A 23,681-nucleotide genomic window follows, 5' to 3' on the forward strand; every position below is an offset into this window, starting at 1 on the left:
AAATCCCCTTGTAAGGATGAGCCGATGTCACGTGGTTTCCCCTCCAAATCCCGGGGCTACATTCAGCAGTTGTGGGACGGTGACTCCTAGCCATAACTGCAGCTTTTGCCTTTTTCTTTTCTGTTTTTCTTCCAACTCGAAGGAGACCGTGGCAAGCCTAACTCGGAGTCAAGGTGCTGCGCAGGAATGTTCACCTGGGCCACACCTGCACAGCGGGCAGGCCCAGGATCCTGGCCAAGTAGGATTTAAAATGCCTGTGAGACTTGGCTTCAGGCTTCCTTTAACAGCATCTTGAACAGTTGTAAAACCAGCTTCCTGTACCATGAATTCCACATGCTCAGAAACTTCACTCAGGCACTGACAGCGGATTCCCTTGGTGGGGACGTCGATCCTAGGCGCTGGGTGGCTGGGGAGTCCGATTGTGTGCCTGGGGACCTCAGGTTCCGGAACTGCTGCACAGGCATTTGTGAACTGGAGTGCGCTCCGCCCTTCTAAGTGCTGTAGCGCTTCTCTCTCTCTCTCTCTCTCTCTCTCTCTCTCCTCTCTCTCTCTCTCTCTCTCTCTCCTCCCCCCCCCCCCCCCGGCAGCCACCAGAGAGGTAGCCAGGTCCCCGAGCCTGTCAGTCAAGCGTTGCACGGGGGGCGGAGCCGGGGCGGGGCGGGAAGAACCAGGCGTACTGTCGGCGGCACAGGGCGGGGACAGGCGGCAGCGGCTTGGAAGGCAGAGCGGCGGGAGAGGAGCTCGGGCTCCGGGTCTCCGCTGCCACCATGGCCACCGTGGACCTGGAGAAGTTGCGGATGTCGGGGGCTGGCAAGGCCATCGGAGTGCTGACCAGCGGTGGCGATGCGCAAGGTAATGGGACGCGAAGGCGTGTTTATGGATGGATCCCGGGTTTCTGCCTGTCCTCCGGCCCCTTCAGGTCGTCCGCCGTCCCTCGCTCTGGGATTTGGGAATACGAGGCCAGCCAGCCTCCTCCGATGGCACCACGAATCCAGGTCCCTGTCCCCAGACTCCACCCCCAGGTCACTAGCGTACGTGCTGCAGGCCACGGGCCTTGGCATGCCCCGCCCTCGCGCTGCCTAAGTCCGCCCGGCTTGGGGGTGTGTCCGCGCAGCAAGCAGACCCAGGGCACCCCGCAGCTCCTTTCTGGGCTACACGTGTCTGGACCTCACCGAGATGGCCCCGGCCGAATCCCAACAGCCCAGGAATTTGAAAGGACAAGGGACCCTGTACCCTCTCCATGCGGCCTCTGACTCCCACTCTGTCTGCACCGGGATGGGATGAGGGCAGGACAGGCTTGCCCACATGCCTTCTCCTGAGTTGCTTCCTGTCCCTTGGCTGGAGGCCTAGGTGGAGAACAGAGTACATGGAGCGGGAGTTAGGGGTGGGGGATTTTGGGGGTATTCCTTAGCGAAGTCCTGTTCTCACTCCCGTAACAGGCACGCACCACATGGTATTCGCACAGGGTCCACACAGCCCCTGCCTGACTTGGTAAGGCTATAAAAAAGCCTGGCTTGGGAGGAACTGCTTCCTCCCAGCCGCTTTCTTGGTGGCCTGGTTCCGTGCTGATTGCCGAAATCCAATCTCTGGCTGTAGTTGGGCACAGCCGAAGAGCAATACCATCCAGTTGACCCTGGGGACGCGGGGGGAGCTGAGGAAGACACGTGGGGCTTCCCGGGGCTTAGCTTCCCTGAGTCCTGCAGCTGGGCTTGGTCATTTCCTTCCAAAGAGTTTAGGAAATACTGATACACACACGCCTCTCAGTACAGGCTCCTAGCCGCCCAGCCCTTGCCTAAGAGAGGTGTGGGGATATGGAAGTCGACTGACACATTTTACAAGAATGGTTGCAAGCCCAGGAAGTCAGAAAAGCTCATACTGACTCCCAGCCTGTTAGAATTCTCAGATCCCTGTTGCTTCTCCAGGGGCTGGCCAAGGCTGCCAGTTAGTGTACCTCCTTCAAGGCTGTGTAGGGGCTACAAGAGAGGTCCTGACTAGATCCACCTCACCGGTTAGATAGGGTGTCAGTCCTGAATCAGATATGCAGGGCTCCTGGCTCTGGCAGGCATAGGCTATCCATCTAGGGCTCCTGTCTGAGCAAGGGAGGCTCCAGTGTCTAAGGGATGGTAATACTGAATGTTCTCTGCGGGTGTAGAGTTCCTGCTGCCTTCTTTCTGGGGAAGCTGCCGGGCCAGGGCCTCCAGGGTAACAGACATGTAGTTTTGGAGTCTGGTGGAGTGACTAGGGACAGGAGGCCCTTCCTGGTCAAGTGAAGGTAGGCAGAACCTGTGTACATTTTCACTTGGGCCCCGGGGCAAGTTTTCCTGGAGTCCTCTCTGGGTAGGGCTTGTTTATATCAGTGGACAAGGGGCAGCAGCCGGCATCACAGCAGAGTGGCTCCATCTGTTGTCTGAATTCTGGAAGCTGCTTGTGGGCATGTTCCCCGGGGCTGTCAGCTGGTGAGTTCCTCGTGCCTTCCATGTGCCCTCAGTGCCCTCATGAGCCCTAAGTGGCATTGCTGACAACAGCCGGAGAATGGGTACCTAGAGGTGTGCTCTCACAGCCCTATCTGCATGCATTGAACATGTGAACACCAGTTCTCCTCATTAGTGGAGGCAACTTGGGCCCAGACCCGGAGTCCTGGCCTGGCAAGAGATGGCCAGCTCCTTTGGCATGACCTAGGCACTTCCTCCGGCCTATGAAAAGGTTTCTTTTTTTCCCTCTTAGCCAGGCAGGAAGACCTATCCTTTTCAGGCCCAAGTCTCTTCCCTTCCTGTTGGCCAAGAGTCCTGTTAGGGAGCTGAGGAGGGCTGTTTTGTCCACCTATGTCTGTTTGTTTGACCAGAGTAATTTGTTTAAAAGTTACGGATAGGTAGAAAATAAAATAAAACCTATCAACCAAACAGTAGCACCAACAAACCAGCCTGGCTGGGAGGCCAGCCTCGGTCACATGCCAGCCTAGGCACTTCAATTGTCTGGCCATCTCTTCCAGCTCTTTCCCTGTACCTAAACAACTCAGCCATTCTGCCTTTCCCTGTGGTAAGTGTAGACACTGATTTCCTGTTTGTGTTGCGAGCTGCCTGCCCTGCTGGGTCTGGGATTGGACTCAGGCCTGTTAGCTGATGAGTAACACTCTGATAGGCCCGGGATATCTCTTGGTGCCTGTAAAATACCTTGTTTCCCCAGAGGTTATATCTGTGAGGTTCTTTTTTGCAGCAAATGTATAACCAGGTTTTGGAGCTGCAGAGGGCACTATGAACACCAGCTGACAGACAATTGCCTGCCCTCTGCTGGTGGCTCTTTGGTGGGGCCTGGTCTTTGCCCAGTTTATTTTGAGAAGGAAAAGCAAATTAAAGGGCAGTAGAAAAGGCCTTTTAGCTGGGTGTGGTGCCTCAGGCCTGTAATCCCAGTAATTGGGAGGCTGTGACAGGATTGCTATGAGTTCTGGACTAGCCTGTGCTAGAAAATGAATTGTGGGGGGACAGTGGAACACAGAGGGTGGGGCCCAGACCTCTGACACAGTCTAGCATATAGAGCAGGAAGGTGATATATATGGGCACCCAAGATGCCACCTCTGGCTGTAGCCTGCCGCTTGGGCCTCAGTGCTTAACACAAAGGGTCACTGAGTGCACCAAACTTAGGGGGTCTCCCTGTACTCCAACCCCAGACTCCCAGGCCCTCAGCACAGTGATTGACACTCTACAGAGTGGTTCAGCAATAATAGGAACTGGCTGGGCTGTGGTGGCACACAACTTTAGTCCCAGCACTTAGAAGGCAGAGGCAGGAGGATCTCTGTGAGTTTCAGGACAGCCAGGGTTACACAGAGAAATCTTATCTCAAAATCAAAACAAAGAAACAAAATCAAAACAAAAAAGCAGGAACCTTTTGCCAAAGGAGCTTCCTTGTGCTCTCCCAGGGCCCATTGCAAGGGCTCTGTTCCAACAAGGAGAGCAGTCTCTCCGTGGATGCTTGGTTTGGCATCTGTATTGTTTCTAGGGCTCAGTGTAGGTTGGATTTTACAGTGTCTTAAAGTCATTTATATGAAAGGGGTACACTGGGCTGAAGAGATGGCTCAGTGGTTAAGAGGTCCTGAGTTCAATTCCTGGCAACCACATGGTGGTTCACAACCACCTTGAATGAGATCTGGTGCCCTCTGCTGGCATGCAGGCAGAAGACTGTATACATACATACATACATACATACATACATACATACATACATAATACATCTTTAAAAAAATTAAAAATAAAAAAAGAAAGGGGTACACTGAATCTGTTATGGTAGCATAGCCTTGTAAGCTGATACTCCACCCCCCCACCTGGCTGTCATGAGATGAGATGACCTTGTCAGCTAAGACTGGCCTTCACCGGAGCATGTAGCTTCTCCCTGGAGCTAGAGATGACGAGGGATTAGACTCTGGGTCCCTGCCCTTTAACATCTCCAAACTCTATCCCAACTATTGGGTCTCCTAACCCACATACCAGGGCCCTGGACCCTTCCTCTGGGCCTGCTGGCATGAGCTAAGGAGAGGGAGGAGGCATGGTGGTGGCTGCCTCGTTCCCACTCAAGTGAGAGCAAGGGGAGCCAGCAGCTCATGCCCAGCCTCTGATGTGGACGCCTGAGACTTTCTAGGCTTTAGTGCTCAGCTATCTGGGTGTGTGGGATGTTCCCGGCGCCCTCCCACATCAGTCTCAGCAATAATATTTCCATCTGCTCCTTTTGGACCATTTCCTCTTCCCGCTGTAGGTCCTGGGAAGGTGTGAGGCAGAGCAGAAGCAGTATTTCCAGTCTGAGATTGGAGGATGGGGGGGGCGGGGGACAACCTCTCAGCTAGATATATCCAGTGACCCTTTGTGAGGCCCGGGCATGTTTATGGCCAGAGGGAACAGCATGGTCCTTGTCACCTTCCTTCCCATAGACTATGCTAGTCTATGGCAGAGGTCTGGGCCCCATTCTCTGTGTTCCGCTCTCCCCATATTTTATGCCTAGGCTCCATGGTTAGCACCTGATTCTGTGGGCCTGCAAGAATGGGACTCTGCTGACCAAGTCCAGGGCCTTCTGATTGCCATGGTCAGGGCAGCAGAGGCCAGAGACTAGGATGGAAGGAAGCCAGGCCCACTTAAGAGCAGCTGCCACTCTCCTCCACCTCTTTCTAAGTATCCAGGGAGTATTTAATGCCAGACTCTGATTTCCTGGCGCTGGGCCCACTGGGATGGGGGTGCTAAGGGAGTGTCCAGTTGTCCCTGCCTGGACTGATGGCTGTTACTGATTCCCTCACAGGTATGAATGCTGCTGTCAGGGCTGTGACTCGTATGGGCATATACGTGGGGGCCAAAGTCTTCCTCATCTACGAGGTAAGGCCATGTGCAGTGGGGGTGTGGTGGGGAGAGCCTATGCAGAGGTAACCTGTGTGCTCCTAATACAGGAAGCACGTTTTTCTGTGGCACAGGACGGTGTGTTCCGTTCCGGTCACCTTGGAAGCTTCCAGGTGTCTGGGCCTGGACTAACAGCATGTATGTTGTCTGGGGGAAGGGGTTTGAGCCACTGCAGCTGTACAATGAGACATATTTTGGAGTTGGTGCCCACTGATACTTGTACCACAGTCAACACCGGCCATCGTTCAGACCTGGCAGCCTAGGTTATGGAAAGAAGGTCACTAGGAGACCAGCCAGGACAACAAGACCAATGGGGGAGGGGCCAGGCCCTACCTACACCTGCTGTGACCCTTGCTGGCCAGTAGCACAGTCCATCTCCCCAGTCTTAGTCAGCCTAGAGCCTTAGGGACAGAGGACCCAACCCCCTGGGCCACACTGTCCTGGTTTGTTCTGTCATTGTGGCTGATAGGAGGCAAGGTGTGGGTGAGGGGCTCCCTGGTGTTGCTTCAGGTGGACACAGCAGTCTGTGAGCCATTTTCTCTTTTCCTCTCCCCACTCACTCCCTGGGTCTTGTCTTCTTTCTCTCCCACAGGCTCCGGAATTCCCTCATGTTACCTTGTGGTTATATTGTTTTTACCTTTTGTACACAATGTATCCAACCCCAGCTCTGACTCTTCATAGGACTTCTGCCCCTCCCTCTCACTGCTGGGTGTGTCCTTGTCCCTTTGCCCTGGCCCCAAGTTATGGCAGGGCCATACCCAGTCTTCTGCTCTGCAGATGTAGGGGAGGGAGAGATAGTGGGGGCCCCCTTGGTATAGGAGATACTACTCCCTCTGAGTGCAGGCTTCAGGCTTGGATGAAGGGGGGACCCTGCCAGAGATCTCAGGCACAGGAGCCTGGCAGATGTGGCTGGTGACCTGAGCAAATGGGGGCTCCAAATGGGAAGATCTGGGCCCAAGACCTCTTTCCTCAGATCCTAGCTTCTTTTGTGAAATGGGAATATGGTGTGTGCCTTTAATCCCAGCACTCAGTCAGGTGGTTGCGCCCACCTTTAATCCCAGCAATTGGGAGGCAGAGGCAGGCTGATATCAGTGAGTTCAAGGATGGCCAGGACTGTTACACAGAGAAACCCAGTCTGGACAAACAAAAACAAACAAAATCCCAGCACTCCAGCTGCAGAATCAGGAGGATATCTGTGAGTTAAGAGATCAACTTGATCCACATAACCAAATAAGTAATAAATACATAAATACATAAATATGAAATATGTCGTTATGGGTAGAGGTGTTTTTGTTTTTTCGAGATAGGGTTTCTCTGTGTAGCTTTGGAGCCTGTCCTGGAACTTGCCCTGGTAGACCAACCAGGCTGGCCTCAGAGATCCACCTACTACAGCCTCCTGGGTGCTGGGATTAAAGGTGTGTGCCACTACCACCTGGCTGAAGTTTTATAGTTTTATGGAACAAAGAAAGTCATAAATCAGCCGGGTATTGGTGGTGCACACCTTTAATCCCAGCACTTGGGAGGCAGAGACAGGCAGATCTCTGTGAGTTTGAGACCAGCCTGGTCTACAAGAGCTAATTCCAGGACAGCCTCCAAAGCCACAGAGAAACCCTGTCTCGAACCCCCCCCCCAAAAAAAAGGAAGTCATAAATCAAGGCAAGTTTAACATACGTTGCTGGGTACCTCAGAGAAGCAGTTACAGTGTGTTGGGAAGCTTTTCTATGGGGCTCGGGAGCTCTCTGATACAGTCTTAGCTTTTGGGTCAGTGGAAGCTTGTGGTCTGCTAAGCTAATGAATTCCCAAGGTTTTTATCTGCTAGACACAGGATGTTAGTTCTGACATTGGATGGGCAAGGCCACATACGGTGATTAGCCTCTGGACCCGCAGCAGTCTGACCTCTCTCCACATCCCTAAAGCCCTAACCGATTGGTCTCTGCATCTACAGCTGCTTCTCAGGAATTCTTGTTGACACTTAGAAGGTGATTTTGTTTTATCAATGGTGTCTGAAGTCTTCCGACTTGCACATTAATGGCCCTACTTTTCCTTTTATGACTAGAGGTGGCCTGGCTTGAACTATGAAAAGCTACTTTCTCCTCAGACAGGGGTGCCTTGTCCACCCGTGGCTCCTGAGAACATTCTGGTTAGATCCCAGGAGTGAAGGCAGAGCTGCTCCTGTGGCTGCTGTGGCCTGAGCTAACCCTCTGCTGTGGTGTTCATTGCCCACCCTCTGGGGCCTTACCACTTAGCAAAGGAAGAACACAACCCAGAGGTGAACTGGACAACCTAGCCCAAGCATGGCATGCCCTCTTCTCCCTGGTGTTGGAAGGCCAGGGGTGCCCCCAAGGAGTTTGGAACTGCATGGTAGAGGCTGTCCATCTTGTCTTACTATCTTTTTTTTTTTTTTTTTTTTTTCGAGACAGGGTTTGTCTGTGTAATTTTGGAGCTTATCCTGGCACTCGCTCTGTAGATCAGGCTGGACTTGAACTCACAGAGATTCACAGCCTTCCAAGTGCTGCGATTAAAGGCATGCACCACCAATGCCCGGCAATGGCAACTCTTATAAAGGAAAACATTTAATTGGGGCGGCAGCTTACAGTTTCAGAGGTTCAGTCCCTATCATCAGATGGGGAACATGGCAGCATGCAGACAGACCTGCTGGAGAATCTGAGAATCCTTTATCTTGCAGGAAACAGGAAGTTGACTGACAGTCACATTGAAGGAAGATTGAGCAAAAGAGACCTCAAAGCCCGCCCCCCACAGTGACACACTTCTTCCAACAAAACCATACTTCCTAATAGTGCCGCTCCCTTTGGGGGCCATTTTCTTTCAATCCATCAGACTTACCCATGCCCATTGTGTATAAAACCAGATAGTGCTGTGTGGTAGAGGCACTTGGCATCTTGCTGTGTGATGAGCAAAGCAGAGGTCAGTAAAAGAAGCTGAGTTGCATCCCCACGAGAGTCTGATACATAACCTCCAGGACGGAAGACAGTTAGTGTCTAGTACTGTGGGGTGCACTGCCCTGTACTTCCACTGCTGTGCTCTGGGGTATTGTCTTCTCTTGTTGCCCACATATCCATGGGACTTGTGAATTCAACCCTTGGGTTTGGTCCACCCCCCCCCAAAAAAAATGTGTGTTCCCATGGGGAGACGTTACATACACTACATGTGTATGTCCATGGCAGCCTGACTTCTGCCTTTGAAACTAGGTGTCACACTATGTTGTCACATAGCAGGAAGTACTCACAGTCCCCTCAGTCCACAGCCAGGTCATTTCTACCACTCACACTGGACATATCTCTTCTGAAGGACACTGGGCTTCCCTAGGGGCTTCTGTGTCCTGGCCTTGTCTCTCTGATTTGAGTGCAATGACAGGAACTGAGCTTGGGGATAGTCCTCAGCTGTCTGCTTGCACCACAGGCATGCATTGCGTGTTTTCCTCTGTAATAAAAAGACTCCTGGGCATGTAGAGCATGCTTGGAGTCCCACCTAAGCTGCTGGGCCTGCGAGTAGCTGGGCTGACGGTTGGGCCCCTTGAGCCAGCTGACTGCTAGTGAGCACAGAGCTGCAGGCTGCTTTGGGGCTGGTATCTCATCTGTACTTCTTTGCTTTCAGGGCTACGAGGGCCTTGTGGAAGGAGGTGAGAACATCAAGCCAGCCAACTGGCTCAGTGTTTCCAACATCATCCAGCTGGTGAGGCTTGAAGTCAGGTGGCTCCTTCCCACCCTGGCAGTGTGTGAGCATGTGTGGGTGTTCTCACACACAGATGCAGAGATCTCATGGGTGCACAGACACAGAGAGATGTCTAAATAACAGACAGACACATACACACACCAAGAGGCAGTAGTCTAGACCAGGGAGGCTGTGGGTGGAGACAGGATGGGTCTGTTCTGCCTGGTAGGTGGTGTGTGTCATGTGTGTGTGTGTGTGTGTGTGTGTGTGTGCGTGTGCCCACACACATGCATGCACATGCTCTTTCTAGTTATAGGATTTGTGGAAACTCCCCAAGCCCAAGGCTTTGCACTCAACAGAAAGGTCAGAGTGGGGGGAGTCACACAAGTTTCTAGAGACTTCCCTCTCTAATTCTGTGGACGGTGGCATCTCTCTGATGTGCCACCCCACCCAAAGGCCCCTTCCTCTTCCATGCAGGGCGGCACCATTATTGGCAGTGCCCGCTGCAAGGCCTTCACTACGAGAGAAGGACGCCTGGCAGCAGCCTACAATCTACTCCAACACGGCATTACCAACCTGTGTGTCATTGGTGGGGACGGCAGCCTCACGGGTGCCAATGTCTTCCGTAGCGAGTGGGGCAGCCTCCTGGAGGAGCTGGTGAAGGAAGGTGAGTCTGTGCAGAGCTGGCCTTACCTGGCTCTGTGGGTGGCTGGAAGTCACCCTCCTCCTGGATAGCTTCTCATGTGGGATGGTCTGCTGGTGGTGAGGTCAGCATGAGCCCAAGGCTCCTGGCCTTGAGGAGCCTTCGAGGTCACAGGTGGTGCCCGAGTTCCAGCATAGCACGCCCTGGCTTGTGATGGCCTTGCTTGTAACTGATTCCTGAGAGAGTCTGAATTGGGACACAGACTCAGTTTGTAGAGGCGTAGCTATGGTTTGGGTGATGTTTGACTCGAAGTCCCAAAGTTGCTGCTTGGAAGGTGACATCTCAGCCATTCTGTGCCTCCCGTGGGAAACCTGGAGCACAGTGCCCCTGTGGTCCCCTGGAGGCTCCCAGTTGGGTGATGAGGCATTTGAGAGGCGCTGAGCTAGGTTGGGTGTGTGTGCTGCTGGGCTATATCCCTTCTTATGTAGGTGGTGGATGAAAAGGGTGTGGTGGCTGAAGCAGCTGGCCAGGTCATGGCCCTCATCAAGCCTTTGTGTCTCTGGTGCAGGTAAGATCTCGGAGAGCACGGCTCAGAAGCATGCACACCTGAGCATTGCTGGACTGGTGGGCTCCATCGATAATGACTTCTGTGGCACCGACATGACCATCGGCACAGACTCGGCCCTGCATCGTATAATGGAGGTCATCGATGCCATCACCACCACTGCCCAGAGGTGAGTGGGGACTGGCTTGGGGTCTCTGTCCCCCTCATGGTAGTGAAGTTGGCCTCATGGGGGCTGCCACAACAGGGGCAGCTGTGCTGGTAACCAGTGGGCTCTAGGCCAGTGCCTTCTGCTCAAAGAGATGCCTGGGATCAGCTCCCACCCTTCCAGGTGTCAGGGGATCTTGGCAGTGCACCCTAGCTGTCAGAGGCTACTGCACTCCGGGATGGTGGTACACCTGAAGGAGGTTCTCGGGCTCCAACCAGGGATCACTAGGTTTGGGTCAGTACCATGCTCTCAAGAAGGTTGAGAACTGTCTTAAATGCTGATGGGTGTTTTCTAGCCCAGGGAGCAGGTAGCCCTGGACATGAAGGGATGGGCGCTGTCCTTAGTCAGCACCCCTATCCTCTTGGAGTAGTCTGGTGGGTGAAAATGTATGGCCTACAAGTCCTGGCATTGATATTTCCACCCATTTCATCTCCACAGCCACCAGAGGACCTTCGTGCTGGAGGTGATGGGGCGTCACTGCGGGTGAGAAGGACTGTCGTAGTCGTCAGGGAGTGGTGGGGCACCTCAGGGCTGCGGGGGACAGTGGGATAGGGACACACAGTGTCTGGCATGCACCAGTTGATCCTCTAATGTTATATGAGTATGAGGGAGCCCTGGCGGGCAGCAGGGACAGAAATAGGGAGGAGGTCCTGAGCGGGCTTGGCCCCTCTGCTCCTCCAGATACCTGGCCCTGGTGTCTGCGCTGGCCTCAGGGGCTGACTGGCTGTTCATCCCTGAAGCACCCCCTGAGGATGGCTGGGAGAACTTCATGTGTGAGAGGCTGGGTGAGGTAAGTGGCCAACAGGGATTTCCACTTCAGTCACTAGAGCATCTAAGAGGCAGGTGTCCCTGGAACCCTGTTCATTCACTCACTGGTTCAGCAGCTGGCACCCTCTGGGGAGCTGGGCGGTCATAGTGCTGACTGTTGGATGCGCGTGCCTTTGTGAGAGTCTTGGCGCTGACCTCTGGATGTGCTTGATAAGGTCATAGCACTGATGGCTGGATGTGCCTGTGGAAGGGCCACACTGCTGACTTTGCATGTGCCAATGTGAGGTCCATCGCTGGGCACACTTGTGGTCTTACCCACCGTGGGCAGAGCCAGTAGACAAAGATGTTCAGGCCACTGTCTGGATTCATCTCTGTGGCCAGTGCAGGGAGCATGGCAAATTTGTTTCTTGGAGTGCTGGCGCTAGATCTCATTCTCTGAGAGGTGGCCTCATAAGCCAGGGCCCACAGCTATGACCCTGTAAGAGAGGTAACCCAAAGGGTTACCCTGTAAAAGTCCAAAGGGTAGGTGAAGGCTTGGGGACTTGCCTACCAGGTGTGGGCTCCCCTGAGGGTGGTGAGTTCTAATCCAGGAAATAAATATCTAGAAACATTTATGGGTGATGTCTGCCAGGCCCTAACTGGGGGGGCGGGGGCTGGAGGCAAAAGAAATGGGGTGTCTGGTAGGAGAGATCCTTCTAAGAGAGCTGGGGAAGGTGGCTGATCCCTTGGTCTTGAGCAGGCTATCTGGTACATGGCTCTTGATGAAGCAGAGGTGACTGTGGCATAAGCAGGTATACTCTGCCTTGCAGAGATCCCATACAGACAGGGTGGGGCCACTTACCTGTCTGCCTAGTAACATATATGTGTGTGTGTGGTCATACACACACACACACACACACACACTTATATATATGGTTTCTATATCCTAAGAAGCCTGTGTTTTGAAGGAGAGGCAGATCTGTGTGACCAGCCTCAGGGCAGAGCCAGCCGTCCCTGTCCCCAGGGAAGATAGTACCTCCTCCTGTGTCTATGCATCCTATCCAGGCAGTAGAGTTTCCTGGGGCCATGATCTGTTTGTAAAACCTTCTCAAGTGAAGTCAGAGGCAGGATGGAGGTGGAACAAAGTAGGCAAGGCCTAGCTGCCCCTTAGAGGCTGCAGTGCCACGTGGGGCCTGAGCATCTGGGGTCTGCGTGCCTAGCTCTCATCTGCCTGTGTAAGGTGATGGCTTTCTGTGAGCCTCAGTTGTTTTCCTGAAGATGCAGGTATTTCCTTCCTTGTCCATTGCTCCAGCTCAAGGAAGGGGAGGAGCCTGACTATCACACTCTACTGCAACCTTGGCCTGAAGGTCTGGCTCCCTGCCAGCGTCACCTCCTCCATGCAACTCTCTAATGCCCTCTACTAGCCCTAGGCCTCTCACAAGCTGCTTCCAGCTTCCTGAGGCAGGAGGAGCATGAGTTCTATGCCAGCCTGGGTTGCAAACAAATTCTAGGCTATCCTTGGCTGTATCATGAGACTTTGTTTCACAAGCTGCTTCCACCCTGTTCTCACTGAGACTCTGGGTGTCAATGCAGCCTTGTGGGCTTGTGCATCACAGCAAATCTCATGAAGGTCTGTCTGTCAGATCACTGAAGGGAGGAGCCGAGGAGTGAGCGTGCTCTCTGTGATGGTTAGACTAGCATGTGACACCAGGGAGAACTGTTGTTCCAGAGTAGAGAGTGTACTAGGACCCCTGGGTATTGGTTGGCATTGGAAATTTCCCTCATTAAAGGATGCAGAAACAGCCTGAGATGGGATCTGAGGGTCCCTGGTTAGCTGCCTGCAGGCATGGCTATATCTGATCTGCTCCCTGTAGACACCCTACCCAGTATCCACTCATCCACTGTCCCCACTACCTTAGCCTATTGCTTGCTGTCCCCTGTGAGCACAGTGTGGTCTGGTTGGCTGACCTCAGGTCTACCATGCACTCCAGATCTGCTTTCCTCTAACAGAGGTGGGGAAAGGTACTGTCCTTGCTCAAGTGAGTTGTAGACACAGTGTCCTAGTCCCCAGTGAGGCTTGCTGTCCCTAATGGCCACATGCAGTGAGTGGTCCATGGCTGGAGAGTGAGCCCAGTGTCTCTGATAGACGCGGAGCCGCGGATCTCGATTAAACATCATTATCATCGCAGAGGGTGCCATCGACCGGCATGGAAAGCCCATCTCGTCTAACTACGTGAAGGACGTGAGTACAAGTGCCTCCCAGGGCAGGGCAGGGCAGGGCAGGGCAGGTCCTCTCCAGTCCCCCAGCTGCAGCCGTGTGCTGAAGTTGGCACTGGGAGATGCTTCCTCATCCTGACATTGTTGGTTGTGGGGTGGCCGGCTGGGGTCTCCGGAGAAGCTGAGGACTCAGGTGTGGTCCAAGGCACTGTCTTCCATATTGTGAGCCCCAACCCTTTGGGTCCTGACTTCATTCAGTCTGTCTCTGGCTGGGCCCCTCAGCACCCCAGTGTTAGGTCTTAGCTCTGTGAGCTCTCCAAGTGATGGAGTTATCCACCCTGCACTCCCGACTCAGCACCCAACAGTGTGGATTTGCCAGATGTTTGGCACACCTATAATCCCATGAGCCAGAAGGAATGTGAGTTCCATGCCAGCCTGGCAGCCATACAAATTCTAGGCCAGCCCTGGCTGGATAGTAAATTTTATCTCAAAACAAAACTAAACTAAACTAACTGGAACAAAACTAACACCTGGGCCTGAAGAGCGTTCCTCTAGCCTCTGGTGGTGGCGGGCATCCCTTGGGGAAACACAGCCCCTGCCTGGTGCCCCTACCTTTGCTCCCACCTCTGCCAGTGATTGTGAGCCTGTATCTTCTGATTTGTTCTAGGACTCTAACCTATTTGCTGTTCTCTCTGTACCTAGGCACCCAGAACCACTGGTGTCCAGTGGACACTGAGCAGAGGGGCCAGAGAGTACATTCAGTGTTGAATAGCCAGGGCTGCAGAACATGAAACATAACCAGTCATGTATGCACAGATATGCCTCCCTATGCATACACATACACACTCCCAGACACGCATGATCTTCACATATTCATCACACTCACCTGAACCCCATACTCGGATGCTGTAGCGTGTTTCCTAGACTCAGGACTGTTTGTAAACCTAAGTCTACGTGGGTGGACCATGGAGACTGGGCCCATGGACAGCCGAGCAGAACTACTGCAGGAACCTACAGACCGTCTGGTCTTTTTGGTTTTTCGAGGCAGGGTTTCTCTGTGTAGCCCTGGCTGTCCTGGAACTCACTGGATAGACCAGGCTAGTCTCGAACTCAGACATCTGCCTGCCTCTACCTCCTGAATGCTAGGATTAAAGGCTTGCACTACTGCCTCCTGGCTGATCCTCCACTCTTTTGACACATAGCTGGTGGTTCAGAGGCTGGGCTTTGACACAAGAGTGACCGTGCTGGGCCACGTGCAGCGAGGAGGGACGCCCTCAGCCTTTGACCGAGTCCTGGTATGTTTACAAATTTCTGCAGGGACATTGTGTGTGTGTGTGTGTGTGTGTGTGCTGAGGGACTGGGCTGGCTGTCTTTCAGCTGCTCCAGATTCCTTCTGAGACCACACTACAGAATAGACATGTCAGAGTCAAAAGGAAACAGGTTCTTGGCCATGAAGGCCCATGCGTGTCAAAGATGGTGCATGTGAGGGCTGGTACTCTATGAAGAGCCATGGCAGAGGTCTCCTGACGGACAGGACTATGTAGATGGTGCTGGCTTGGCCCCTGTGTGCACCACATCTACTTTGCTAAGCCAAGAGCTCCAGTGCGCCATCTTCCTCAGCCCTATGGAAGAACTGGCCACCGACCCATGGAAAGGGGCCTCACTGTCTCATCCAGGCCTCTCCTGTATCCGACATGAAACTTGAGTCTCTAGAGAGGCTGGGGAGTCCGAGACTTGGGCACATAGCTGATACCACCCCACCAAGATCTACAATGTCCTGAGATCACCATGCCCAGCCAATGCCTTGGATACTGGTGGGAGTGCAGGCTGCCCAGGCAGAGGCAAAGGACAAAGGGACATCTCACTACAGTTTGGCTATCACCAGAGTGCCAGCATTTTTATACCAGTTCTGAGCTCAAATGTCTACTGGGTGATGCCAGAGGCTACCTACCCGCTTGAGGAGAAACTCTTCCATGAGTCCTTCATTTTTGTTTGTCTGTCTATCCTCTCTGCTGTACCACTATCTGCAGCTGTGGTTTGTCCCCTGTAGCACAGTGCTTGGAATTTTAGGTGTACCAGCCTGTCAGCCCATGTTTATCACTCCTATAAATGAGAAGAGTGTGACGCATGAAGCTCCAAGTGAAGACTGTTGGGGAAGGAGCCCTGGCTGTAGTCCTTCCCTGCCACTTTCGGTCCTTGAGCAAGAGACCTTGAGCAAGCCCTCTCACCAGACCCAGGCTGTGGGGACTTTGCTGGGAAATGGGACCTGACTGGCCCTTGTTGTGACTATTGATCATGCCAAGGCACCGTGATCTGAGAACCTGGACCAGCTTTGAAAGCCGGGGTGTGTGTATCTGCAGAGGGGCTCTATTGGTTTGCAGAGCAGGTGGGCGACTGAGTGCATGTGTGTGCAGTGGGGTGGGCTGTACCAGCCTGAGCCATGCTGTCCCCTCTTGTGTGCAGAGCAGCAAGATGGGCATGGAGGCTGTGATGGCATTGCTGGAGGCCACACCCGACACACCAGCCTGTGTGGTCAGCCTCTCCGGGAACCAGTCAGTGCGGCTGCCTCTCATGGAGTGTGTGCAAGTGGTGAGTGACACTGTCCTTTCAGGGCCTCCTCTAAGTCCTCTGCTTTGGTGTATATTATGGGGTGGGAGACAGGGGTTTTAGTAGAGGAGGAAGGGGTTTCTGGGCTTCAGAAAGCCCAGAGAAGGTGGCCAGAGGGAAGTTTGGAGGTAGACAAGAGTAGTCAGGGAGCAGGGAGAGTGAGATCTCAGCTTCCCGGGGGCAGTGACACTAGGTAGTGGCATTAATTAGGGATTAGGATGGGAAGGAAAAGGATGGAATACTGGGTATGGCTCTGGCAGGTGTGGGGAGGGGGGTTCATTAGAGTAGCCAGAGCAGGGACTCTAGGATGGAGTACAGGTGAGGGCAATAGCTGTGAGGCCAAGCAAGGAGATGCTGGCTTTTGCTCAGGGGTGATGGTGGTGGTGGTGGGGGCGCTCTGTGGCTGGGGGTAGACAGGGTACAGTAGGAATGCTGGATTCAGGAGGGAAGGTTGGTCCTGACCCTCTTAGGAAATCTACCATGCCTGACCCGGCTTCAGGCCATGCTGGCTATTGGTTATGTGTCTGGGAGGTGGGGGTGGGGTGCTCCTATTCCCAAGGCTCTGGCCAGGCTCTGAGGGGTTTGATGCACAGTGAAGCAGGTGAAGCAAAGGACTCGTTTGTCCCTAGTTAGGGGAGGGCTCATGTCTTGGGCCTCCTGAAAACTGGGCTTAGGACATGAAGGTGTGGGCTAGGAGTCCCTTCTTGAGCCCAGCAAGCTGCGTCTGTGTGCAGTCCAGCCTCCTTGACAGCCTGGCTCCCTTTTCTCTTTAAGACAAAGGAAGTGCAGAAGGCCATGGATGAGAAGAGGTTCGATGAGGCCATCCAGCTCCGTGGCAGGTAAGGGTAGCTGTCCTTTAGGGCAGAGGGGAGGCAGGCGTGAGCATGGAGCTGCATTCTCTGACAGTGCTCTGCAAGCACTGGGCCCCACTCCCCTCGGCACTCTGTACTAGTACCCATTGTCACAGGAGCTGAGGGGAGGTAGTCCCTGTGATGACGAGGCCAACCGTGAGGTGTGGGGCTGCTGTGCCAGGGAGGGACCTACAGGGGATGTGTGGTACTGCCAGATGGACAGGGAGGGCCAGCAGTTAATGTGGACTCTAGTACTTGGTGGCACGGGGTGTCACCTCCTACAGGCACCTGGCCCTGTAGGCCTGACTAATATATTCTGGCTGGATGCCCAGGCCATGGGCTTTGTCACATGACGGACACACCCTTGTGTCCTGTTGGATCTCTTGTGGCTGTTAAAGATGCTCATGTGAGATGTAGCAACAAGACAAAGCTGACTGCACGGGTTCTGGATCCTCAGGGTCTGAGAATACACTGAGTTTCAGAGTCACACGCGTGCTGGTGCCCCGCTCTGACTGTTGAGCTGCTGGCCCCATGCCTCACTAAGTTCATGGCTATGTGTGGCCGTGGGGATGACGTGGGGCATTGAGCTTGACCGTCTCCTTCCTTTCCAGGAGCTTCGAGAACAACTGGAAAATTTACAAGCTCCTTGCCCACCAGAAGGTCTCTAAGGAGAAGGTGAGGAAGATGGCAGAGCCCATGGCTGCAGTGGTTCCGCCACTGTCTGCTTCATCCTGCCTCACTGCTGCCCTGCTGCCTGCCTCACAGGGAGCTGAGTTCCCTGTCTGGGGTTGGGGTGTGGCTGGCAGCAACTCCTCCTTAGGTCTTAGCCATGCACTGAACACTAGGCTCAGCTTTGCTTGTGGCTGCTAGACGGGACCCAGACTGTCACAGGCTATTGCTTCTCAAGGACTGTTGAATGACGTGGCCCCATGGGACTTGGGGGATGGTGCCGGTGCATTGAGCTGTTCCCCCACAGCTGAGACCCTGGGGAAGGATATCTCTGGAGTAAGAGCAGTGAATGAAAGGGCTGGGTCCTGCTCCTCCAGGGACCAGGATGGGGCCCACTCAGATACTCTGAGCTGGCACACTGGGTCATATGGATTTATCACTTTATATCAACATAGCACCAAAGCCAGTGCTCCTGATCTGGCTTGATACAATGTAGCTGCTGTAAGACTGGGTGGCCCCTCTCCCACCATGGCTGTACCACCTGTCTGAAGGGCTGATGCCTGGGGGCTATGAAGCAGCTGTTTACCCAGCCCATCAGGCTATGCCTATGAGCCTGGCTATCACGTGGTATCTATCCACTTACCATGCCAGGGGACCTCGAGACGTTTGCAGGACTTGTACTCTCTCTCGTCTAGTCTTTCCCAGAACTTTCTGGAATGAATAGGAAAGATCTATTACTTCCAAGGCAGTTGACATGGTGGATGGATAGCATTCGGGCTGGCTAGGGATCCATCTGGCCCTGTGGCTTACATTTCTGTCATTTCTCTTTTTTTCTGCAGTCCAATTTCTCCCTGGCCATTCTGAATGTGGGAGCCCCCGCTGCTGGCATGAACGCAGCTGTACGCTCAGCAGTGCGCACTGGCATCTCCGAGGGACACACGGTGTACGTTGTGCATGATGGTTTTGAAGGCCTGGCCAAGGGTCAGGTAGGTGTCATGGTGATGCAGGTGGTGGCTGGGGCCATGGGTTCAACACTCACATTCAAAGATCCGAAGGGTGTTGGGTGTGTAAACACAGCAGTCCTATTTGGGGACATGAAGAAACGTGAGAGGCCACAGGGAGGGGCTGGCTGCCCTGGTAGTGGAAACTGTGGGACTCTGTCCTCTTAATCAGCCCTGAGACCTTGTCCCCTGCCTGAGGAGTCAAACTGGTGAGACCTTGGGCCACCTTCCTGAAGCCATGTTCTTCCTGGCAGGTTCAAGAAGTGAGCTGGCATGATGTGGCAGGCTGGCTGGGGCGCGGTGGCTCAATGCTGGGGACCAAGAGGTGAGTAGCTGGTTGCTGGATGGTGCACAGCCTTAGCTGATGGGACAGACAGAGACTCGTCCTGAAGTTCAAGGCTGGCCCCTTGGGGCTATATCCCTGGACCTCCTAGTGAGCTGGCCAGTGTCTCATGCCTGCCCTGCAGTGTGGGGATACCCAGCCGGAAGGCAGCTGGAGCAGAGGTGTTCTTTATGAGAGATGGCCTGTTCCTTCTGGCTGTGACTGTGGTTTTTATCTTAAGGCCTGGTGGTCTTAGGATGGGTTCAAGATCCTCTACAGAGATGGCATGGGGTGGTGTGGTTACATTGTGTGATGGTGGGAAGCTGTCCTGTCCAAGTCTGTGGAGCTGCAAAAGCTGGAGAAAGTGTCCCTTCCTGTCACCACATTAGCCAGAAGGGACAGGCAGAGGCTTGGCCATTGCTTGCCAGTGCCAGGTGAGGTTATCCAGTAAGCACCCAGGCCTCGAGGTCACATGGAGCCTCACTGAGGAGCCCTTTGGTGATCAAGGCCAAGCCACCTACCTATTTTCTGGGGTGAGAGACACTCTTGTTTTGTGAGCTGCATGCTCCTCTTCAGGCTTATGTATCTCTCCAACCACAGGACGCTGCCCAAGCTCCACTTGGAGGCCATTGTGGAGAACCTCCGCACCTACAACATTCACGCCCTGCTGGTGATTGGCGGCTTTGAGGTGAGGCTTCTCATCTTGGGTCATTGTGGGTGCTGCTGTAACCTAGGGCCAGAAGTGTAGTCTCAAACATGGACCTTGGGCTGGGGCAGCCAAAGGGTCAAAGCTGTCAAGTGTAGGGTTGGGGCTGTGGTTTTTACCTTCTGAGTGTCTGGCCTAGCGTTCTGAGTACAGCTAGCCTAGTGCTAGTAAGTCACGAGCGAGAAGGAATAGAGGCCTAAGAAAGGAGTTAGAGGGAAGAAGAGGAGGGACGAGGCCTGGAAGGTTCACTGATGCCATGCCCTGCTGCTTGGTAAGTCCTTGCCAAATGACAAACATGACATTGGGTGGCTCTGAACTGCGCTCAAGCTAGAACCCCCTGGTCCTCATTAGGATCCTGATTTTCTAGTATCTCTAGACAGCTTCAGACTTCCATCCAGCTTCTAGGGTGGGGGTAGATTGTACCAATCCAATATCAGACATAGCCATCAACAGGGCCAGGTGGAACCCTGCCTCACCTCCTCCCACCTCCCCCCCCCCCCCCCCCCCCCGCCCTGCAGGCCTACGAGGGTGTGCTGCAGCTGGTGGAGGCACGGGGGCGGTATGAGGAACTCTGCATTGTCATGTGTGTCATTCCGGCCACCATCAGCAACAATGTGCCTGGCACTGACTTCAGCCTGGGCTCAGACACAGCTGTCAACGCTGCAATGGAGGTGAGGTGTTCTGGAAAATGCAATCAGCCCATGTATGGGTGACTTCGTGGGAATGCCTGCCCATGGGAAGACAGTGATAAGTGTTTCTTGGCTACTGTCTGTACCCTCGGGGGCAGGCACCCCCAACTGTGAGCCCCTGGATCTGTGCACACCCAGTGGAGGTGGCCCAGGCTCTGTCCTCTCCAGCTGTGTGGGTATCTTGGGAGCCCTTGGTACTAGATAAAATTGTTGCTGCCTTGTGATCCTGTCATGGGTCCTGTGGTCTGTGGGGGGTGAGAGGAATGGACATAGAGGATTCTAACTGCCTCCCTACCCTTTTGTTTTTGAGAAAGGGTCTTATTCTGTGGTGATATATTATTTATGAACTAATAAACCCACTGAAGATCAGAATGCAAACTTAGCCATAGAAGCCGGGCAGTGGGGGCACACATCTTTAATCCCAGGACTCAGGAGACAGAGGCAGACGGATCTCTGTGACTTCAAGGCCACCCAAGGCTACAGGACAGTGAATCAGTCTTAAAAGAGTAACAGAGCTCACGCCTTTAATCCCAGGACTGGAGAGTTTATAAGGAGCTCAGTGCAGTCTCAGAGGGCAGTCTAGGATTCTGAGGCTTGGTGGAGAGCAGCGCAGTCTGGAGATGCAATTTGAGGTTCATTGGATAATCCCTTTGGTTTGAGCATGGTAGAGGCTGGATGCTTTGCTTCTCTGATCTTCAGCTGTAACCCCGATATCTGTCTCTGGGTTATATTATTTGTGTTATATCTTTCTGTAGCCTAGGTTAGATTAGAATTCACTATATAGCTCAGGCTGGCCTTGAACTTCAGTAGCTCTACTTAAACCTCCCGATTATAGTAGTGAGCTGCCATACTGGGCTCGAGGACTGACTGGCCCGCTTGATCCCTCCAGAGTTGTGACCGCATCAAGCAGTCAGCGTCGGGGACGAAGCGTCGTGTGTTCATTGTAGAGACCATGGGGGGCTACTGCGGCTACCTAGCCACTGTGACAGGCATTGCGGTGGGGGCTGACGCCGCCTACGTCTTTGAGGATCCTTTCAACATCCATGACTTAAAGGTGAGCCTGGCCCCACCCTTGTGCTCTGCAGCCACCTGAGCATCTGACCAGGCCCCTCCTGAGACACTCGGAAGCAGAAGGGAGTCCCTGCATGATTGACAGCAAGCTGTGTCTTAACATCCTTGCCTCACCCTCCCACCGAGGCTGCTGGGTGCCACCTGCCCTGTTTTCCTTCCCACCTCTTAGCTCACCTCTTCTCCTTCGTAGGCTAATGTGGAGCATATGACGGAGAAGATGAAGACAGACATCCAGAGGGGCCTGGTGCTCCGGTGAGACTGCTGCAGGTGCCGGGCGGGGAGGGCACAGTGACTGCCCTTCTCGCCTATCCTGCTCTACCTGTGCCTGGCCTGGGGGGCCTGGACATGACGCAGTCTCGATTACCTTGTGTGCCTCCATAGGAACGAGAAATGCCACGAACACTACACTACAGAGTTCTTGTACAACCTGTATTCCTCGGAAGGCCGGGGTGTGTTCGACTGTAGGACCAATGTGCTGGGCCACCTGCAGCAGGTACAACTCCGAGGGAGGTTCCCCAGCCCCAGCAGTACTCACCTACCGGGGTTCCCATCTCCACCCGCATTTTCTCCTTGGGGATCTTGGGAGGCCCCTTGAGGGACAGGCTATCCTTCGTGCATGCCCTGAGAAGGTGCTTGCCAAGCGTTTTTTTTTTTTTTTTTTTAATTCTCCAGCACTCTGGGGAGTGGGGGTGGGGTGAATGTCTCATCTTTCCTTCATGGAGAGAAGACCCAAACCTGGCACTTGGGCCCTGGACTGAGCCCTCATTTTCTGGGAGACAGCCCAAGCCCTGGTCATCCTGTATTCCCTCGCCTACTAAATAAACCCTATTGCCTCATGGTGGCTTTCATGGGGCCTGGGGTGGGGCCATTGCCTATGGCCTATGGATCCTGAGTCCCAGGGACCATTTCTGGCTTCTGGAATGGCTTCTAGGCTGCACTTTGAGGCCTTCCAGGTTATAGGAAGAGGCTAGGATGAGGAGGTCAGAAGTGGCAAAGTGGTCATGCTCACTGCCAGGACACAAGGAGACAGTCATGGCTCATGTGCTGGCTTAGGGCCCCCTTTGTGTCCAGTCCTCTTTGGAGCTTGGCCAGCTCCAGGGATGAGATTTTGCCTGTGTTTCCAGGGTGGTGCTCCAACTCCCTTTGACCGGAACTATGGGACCAAACTGGGGGTGAAGGCCATGCTGTGGATGTCAGAGAAGCTTCGCGATGTCTATCGCAAAGGTAGGTGGGGTGAACTGGCCCGGCCTGCCCTCTGAGGGTCTCTGGGGGCCTGGTCTTGCTCACCACATGTCCGTCTCCATAGGGCGGGTGTTCGCCAATGCTCCCGACTCAGCCTGTGTGATTGGCCTGCGGAAGAAGGTGGTGGCCTTCAGTCCCGTCACAGAACTCAAGAAAGATACTGATTTTGAGTAAGCCCTTTTGGGACTGCATGGAGAAGGGAGGGCGCTGGGAGGCCCAGAACGTCCCTGGACAGGGTCCTTGTCTGACTTTAAAGAACAGGAGTCTTGTGTGGGTGTCTTAAGGACAACACAGGGCAGTCTGAGAGGGGTTGTGATGAACAGGCTGGTTAGCCCATGGCTCTTGTACCTCAGCAGCATTCCTCCCACCCCCAGCCAGAGGAATGGGGTACCTAGATGTGCTCACAATGACACCTCGGGGTTTAAAGGGCTGCGGGATTTTGCTTGTGTGACTACCCACCCTTGGTCTTCTCAGGCATCGCATGCCCCGGGAACAGTGGTGGCTGAACCTGCGGCTGATGCTGAAAATGCTGGCACACTACCGAATCAGCATGGCAGACTATGTGTCTGGGGAGCTGGAGCACGTCACACGACGCACCTTGAGCATAGACAAAGGTTTCTAAGGCCGCCATCACCAGTCTTCCTGCTTTCCCGGACTCTCCCCTCCAGTGCCAGTCATGGATCCCAGCACTGAGGGGAACTCACAAGGAACTCGGAGCCCATGGCTGGAGGGTGGGGTCTGGGGTCTAGTGTGCTGCTCTGGGGCTTCACTCCCCTCGCCACCTCTAGGATAGAGCACCCGGGGAGCCCTCACCTCCAGCCCTGGCTGGGCAGGCCCACATTGCCTCTCCCTCACTGGCCAGCTGGCTGCCTCACCACATGGCTAAAAAGAGCCTTTTTTTTTTTTTTTTTAGAAATAAATTCACCTGACTAGAGCCTGGTTACCTGGGTATCATGACCTGAGGAGTCCTGGGAGAGGGTTGGCAGGACTCATGTGCAAGACAGTCGTTCTGTAATATCAGATGGTAGGGAACCTGCCTGGGGGGCACTACTGAGCCTGAATGGCTGGGGTCTCAACCTGTAGACTCTGGGTCCTGGCTGGT

The 23,681-nt window shown here is 54.0% G+C and overlaps 1 protein-coding gene across 1 annotated transcript; it reads left to right on the plus strand.

Annotated features, from left to right (window-relative positions):
* Positions 1-672: 672 nt before the first annotated feature.
* On the plus strand, positions 673-23,491 carry Pfkl (phosphofructokinase, liver type). Its single transcript, XM_027394336.2, has 22 exons — positions 673-852; positions 5,278-5,351; positions 8,988-9,065; positions 9,522-9,711; positions 10,256-10,421; positions 10,896-10,940; positions 11,139-11,247; positions 13,351-13,446; positions 14,624-14,716; positions 15,885-16,010; positions 16,803-16,867; positions 17,491-17,554; positions 18,388-18,534; positions 18,804-18,874; positions 19,472-19,559; positions 20,096-20,248; positions 21,156-21,320; positions 21,528-21,589; positions 21,719-21,830; positions 22,462-22,561; positions 22,644-22,749; positions 23,054-23,491. The coding sequence occupies exons 1-22, from the start codon at positions 768-770 to the stop codon at positions 23,199-23,201; spliced, it is 2,343 nt and encodes a 780-aa protein (XP_027250137.1). The 5' UTR covers positions 673-767; the 3' UTR covers positions 23,202-23,491.
* The last annotated feature ends 190 nt before the right edge of the window (positions 23,492-23,681 follow it).

This window comes from Cricetulus griseus (assembly GCF_003668045.3).
Source record: "Cricetulus griseus strain 17A/GY chromosome 1 unlocalized genomic scaffold, alternate assembly CriGri-PICRH-1.0 chr1_0, whole genome shotgun sequence".
Lineage (NCBI taxonomy): Eukaryota > Metazoa > Chordata > Mammalia > Rodentia > Cricetidae > Cricetulus > Cricetulus griseus.

Bases quoted from the DNA above. Each gene is read 5' to 3' on its own strand.
- Pfkl (XM_027394336.2), top strand. From the start codon at position 768: ATGGCCACCGTGGACCTGGAGAAGTTGCGGATGTCGGGGGCTGGCAAG. The intron at 14,717-15,884 runs GTATGTTTACAA...TCTTGTGTGCAG, and splicing joins CAGCCTTTGACCGAGTCCTG to AGCAGCAAGATGGGCATGGA. The intron at 20,249-21,155 runs GTGAGGTGTTCT...TGATCCCTCCAG, and splicing joins CTGTCAACGCTGCAATGGAG to AGTTGTGACCGCATCAAGCA.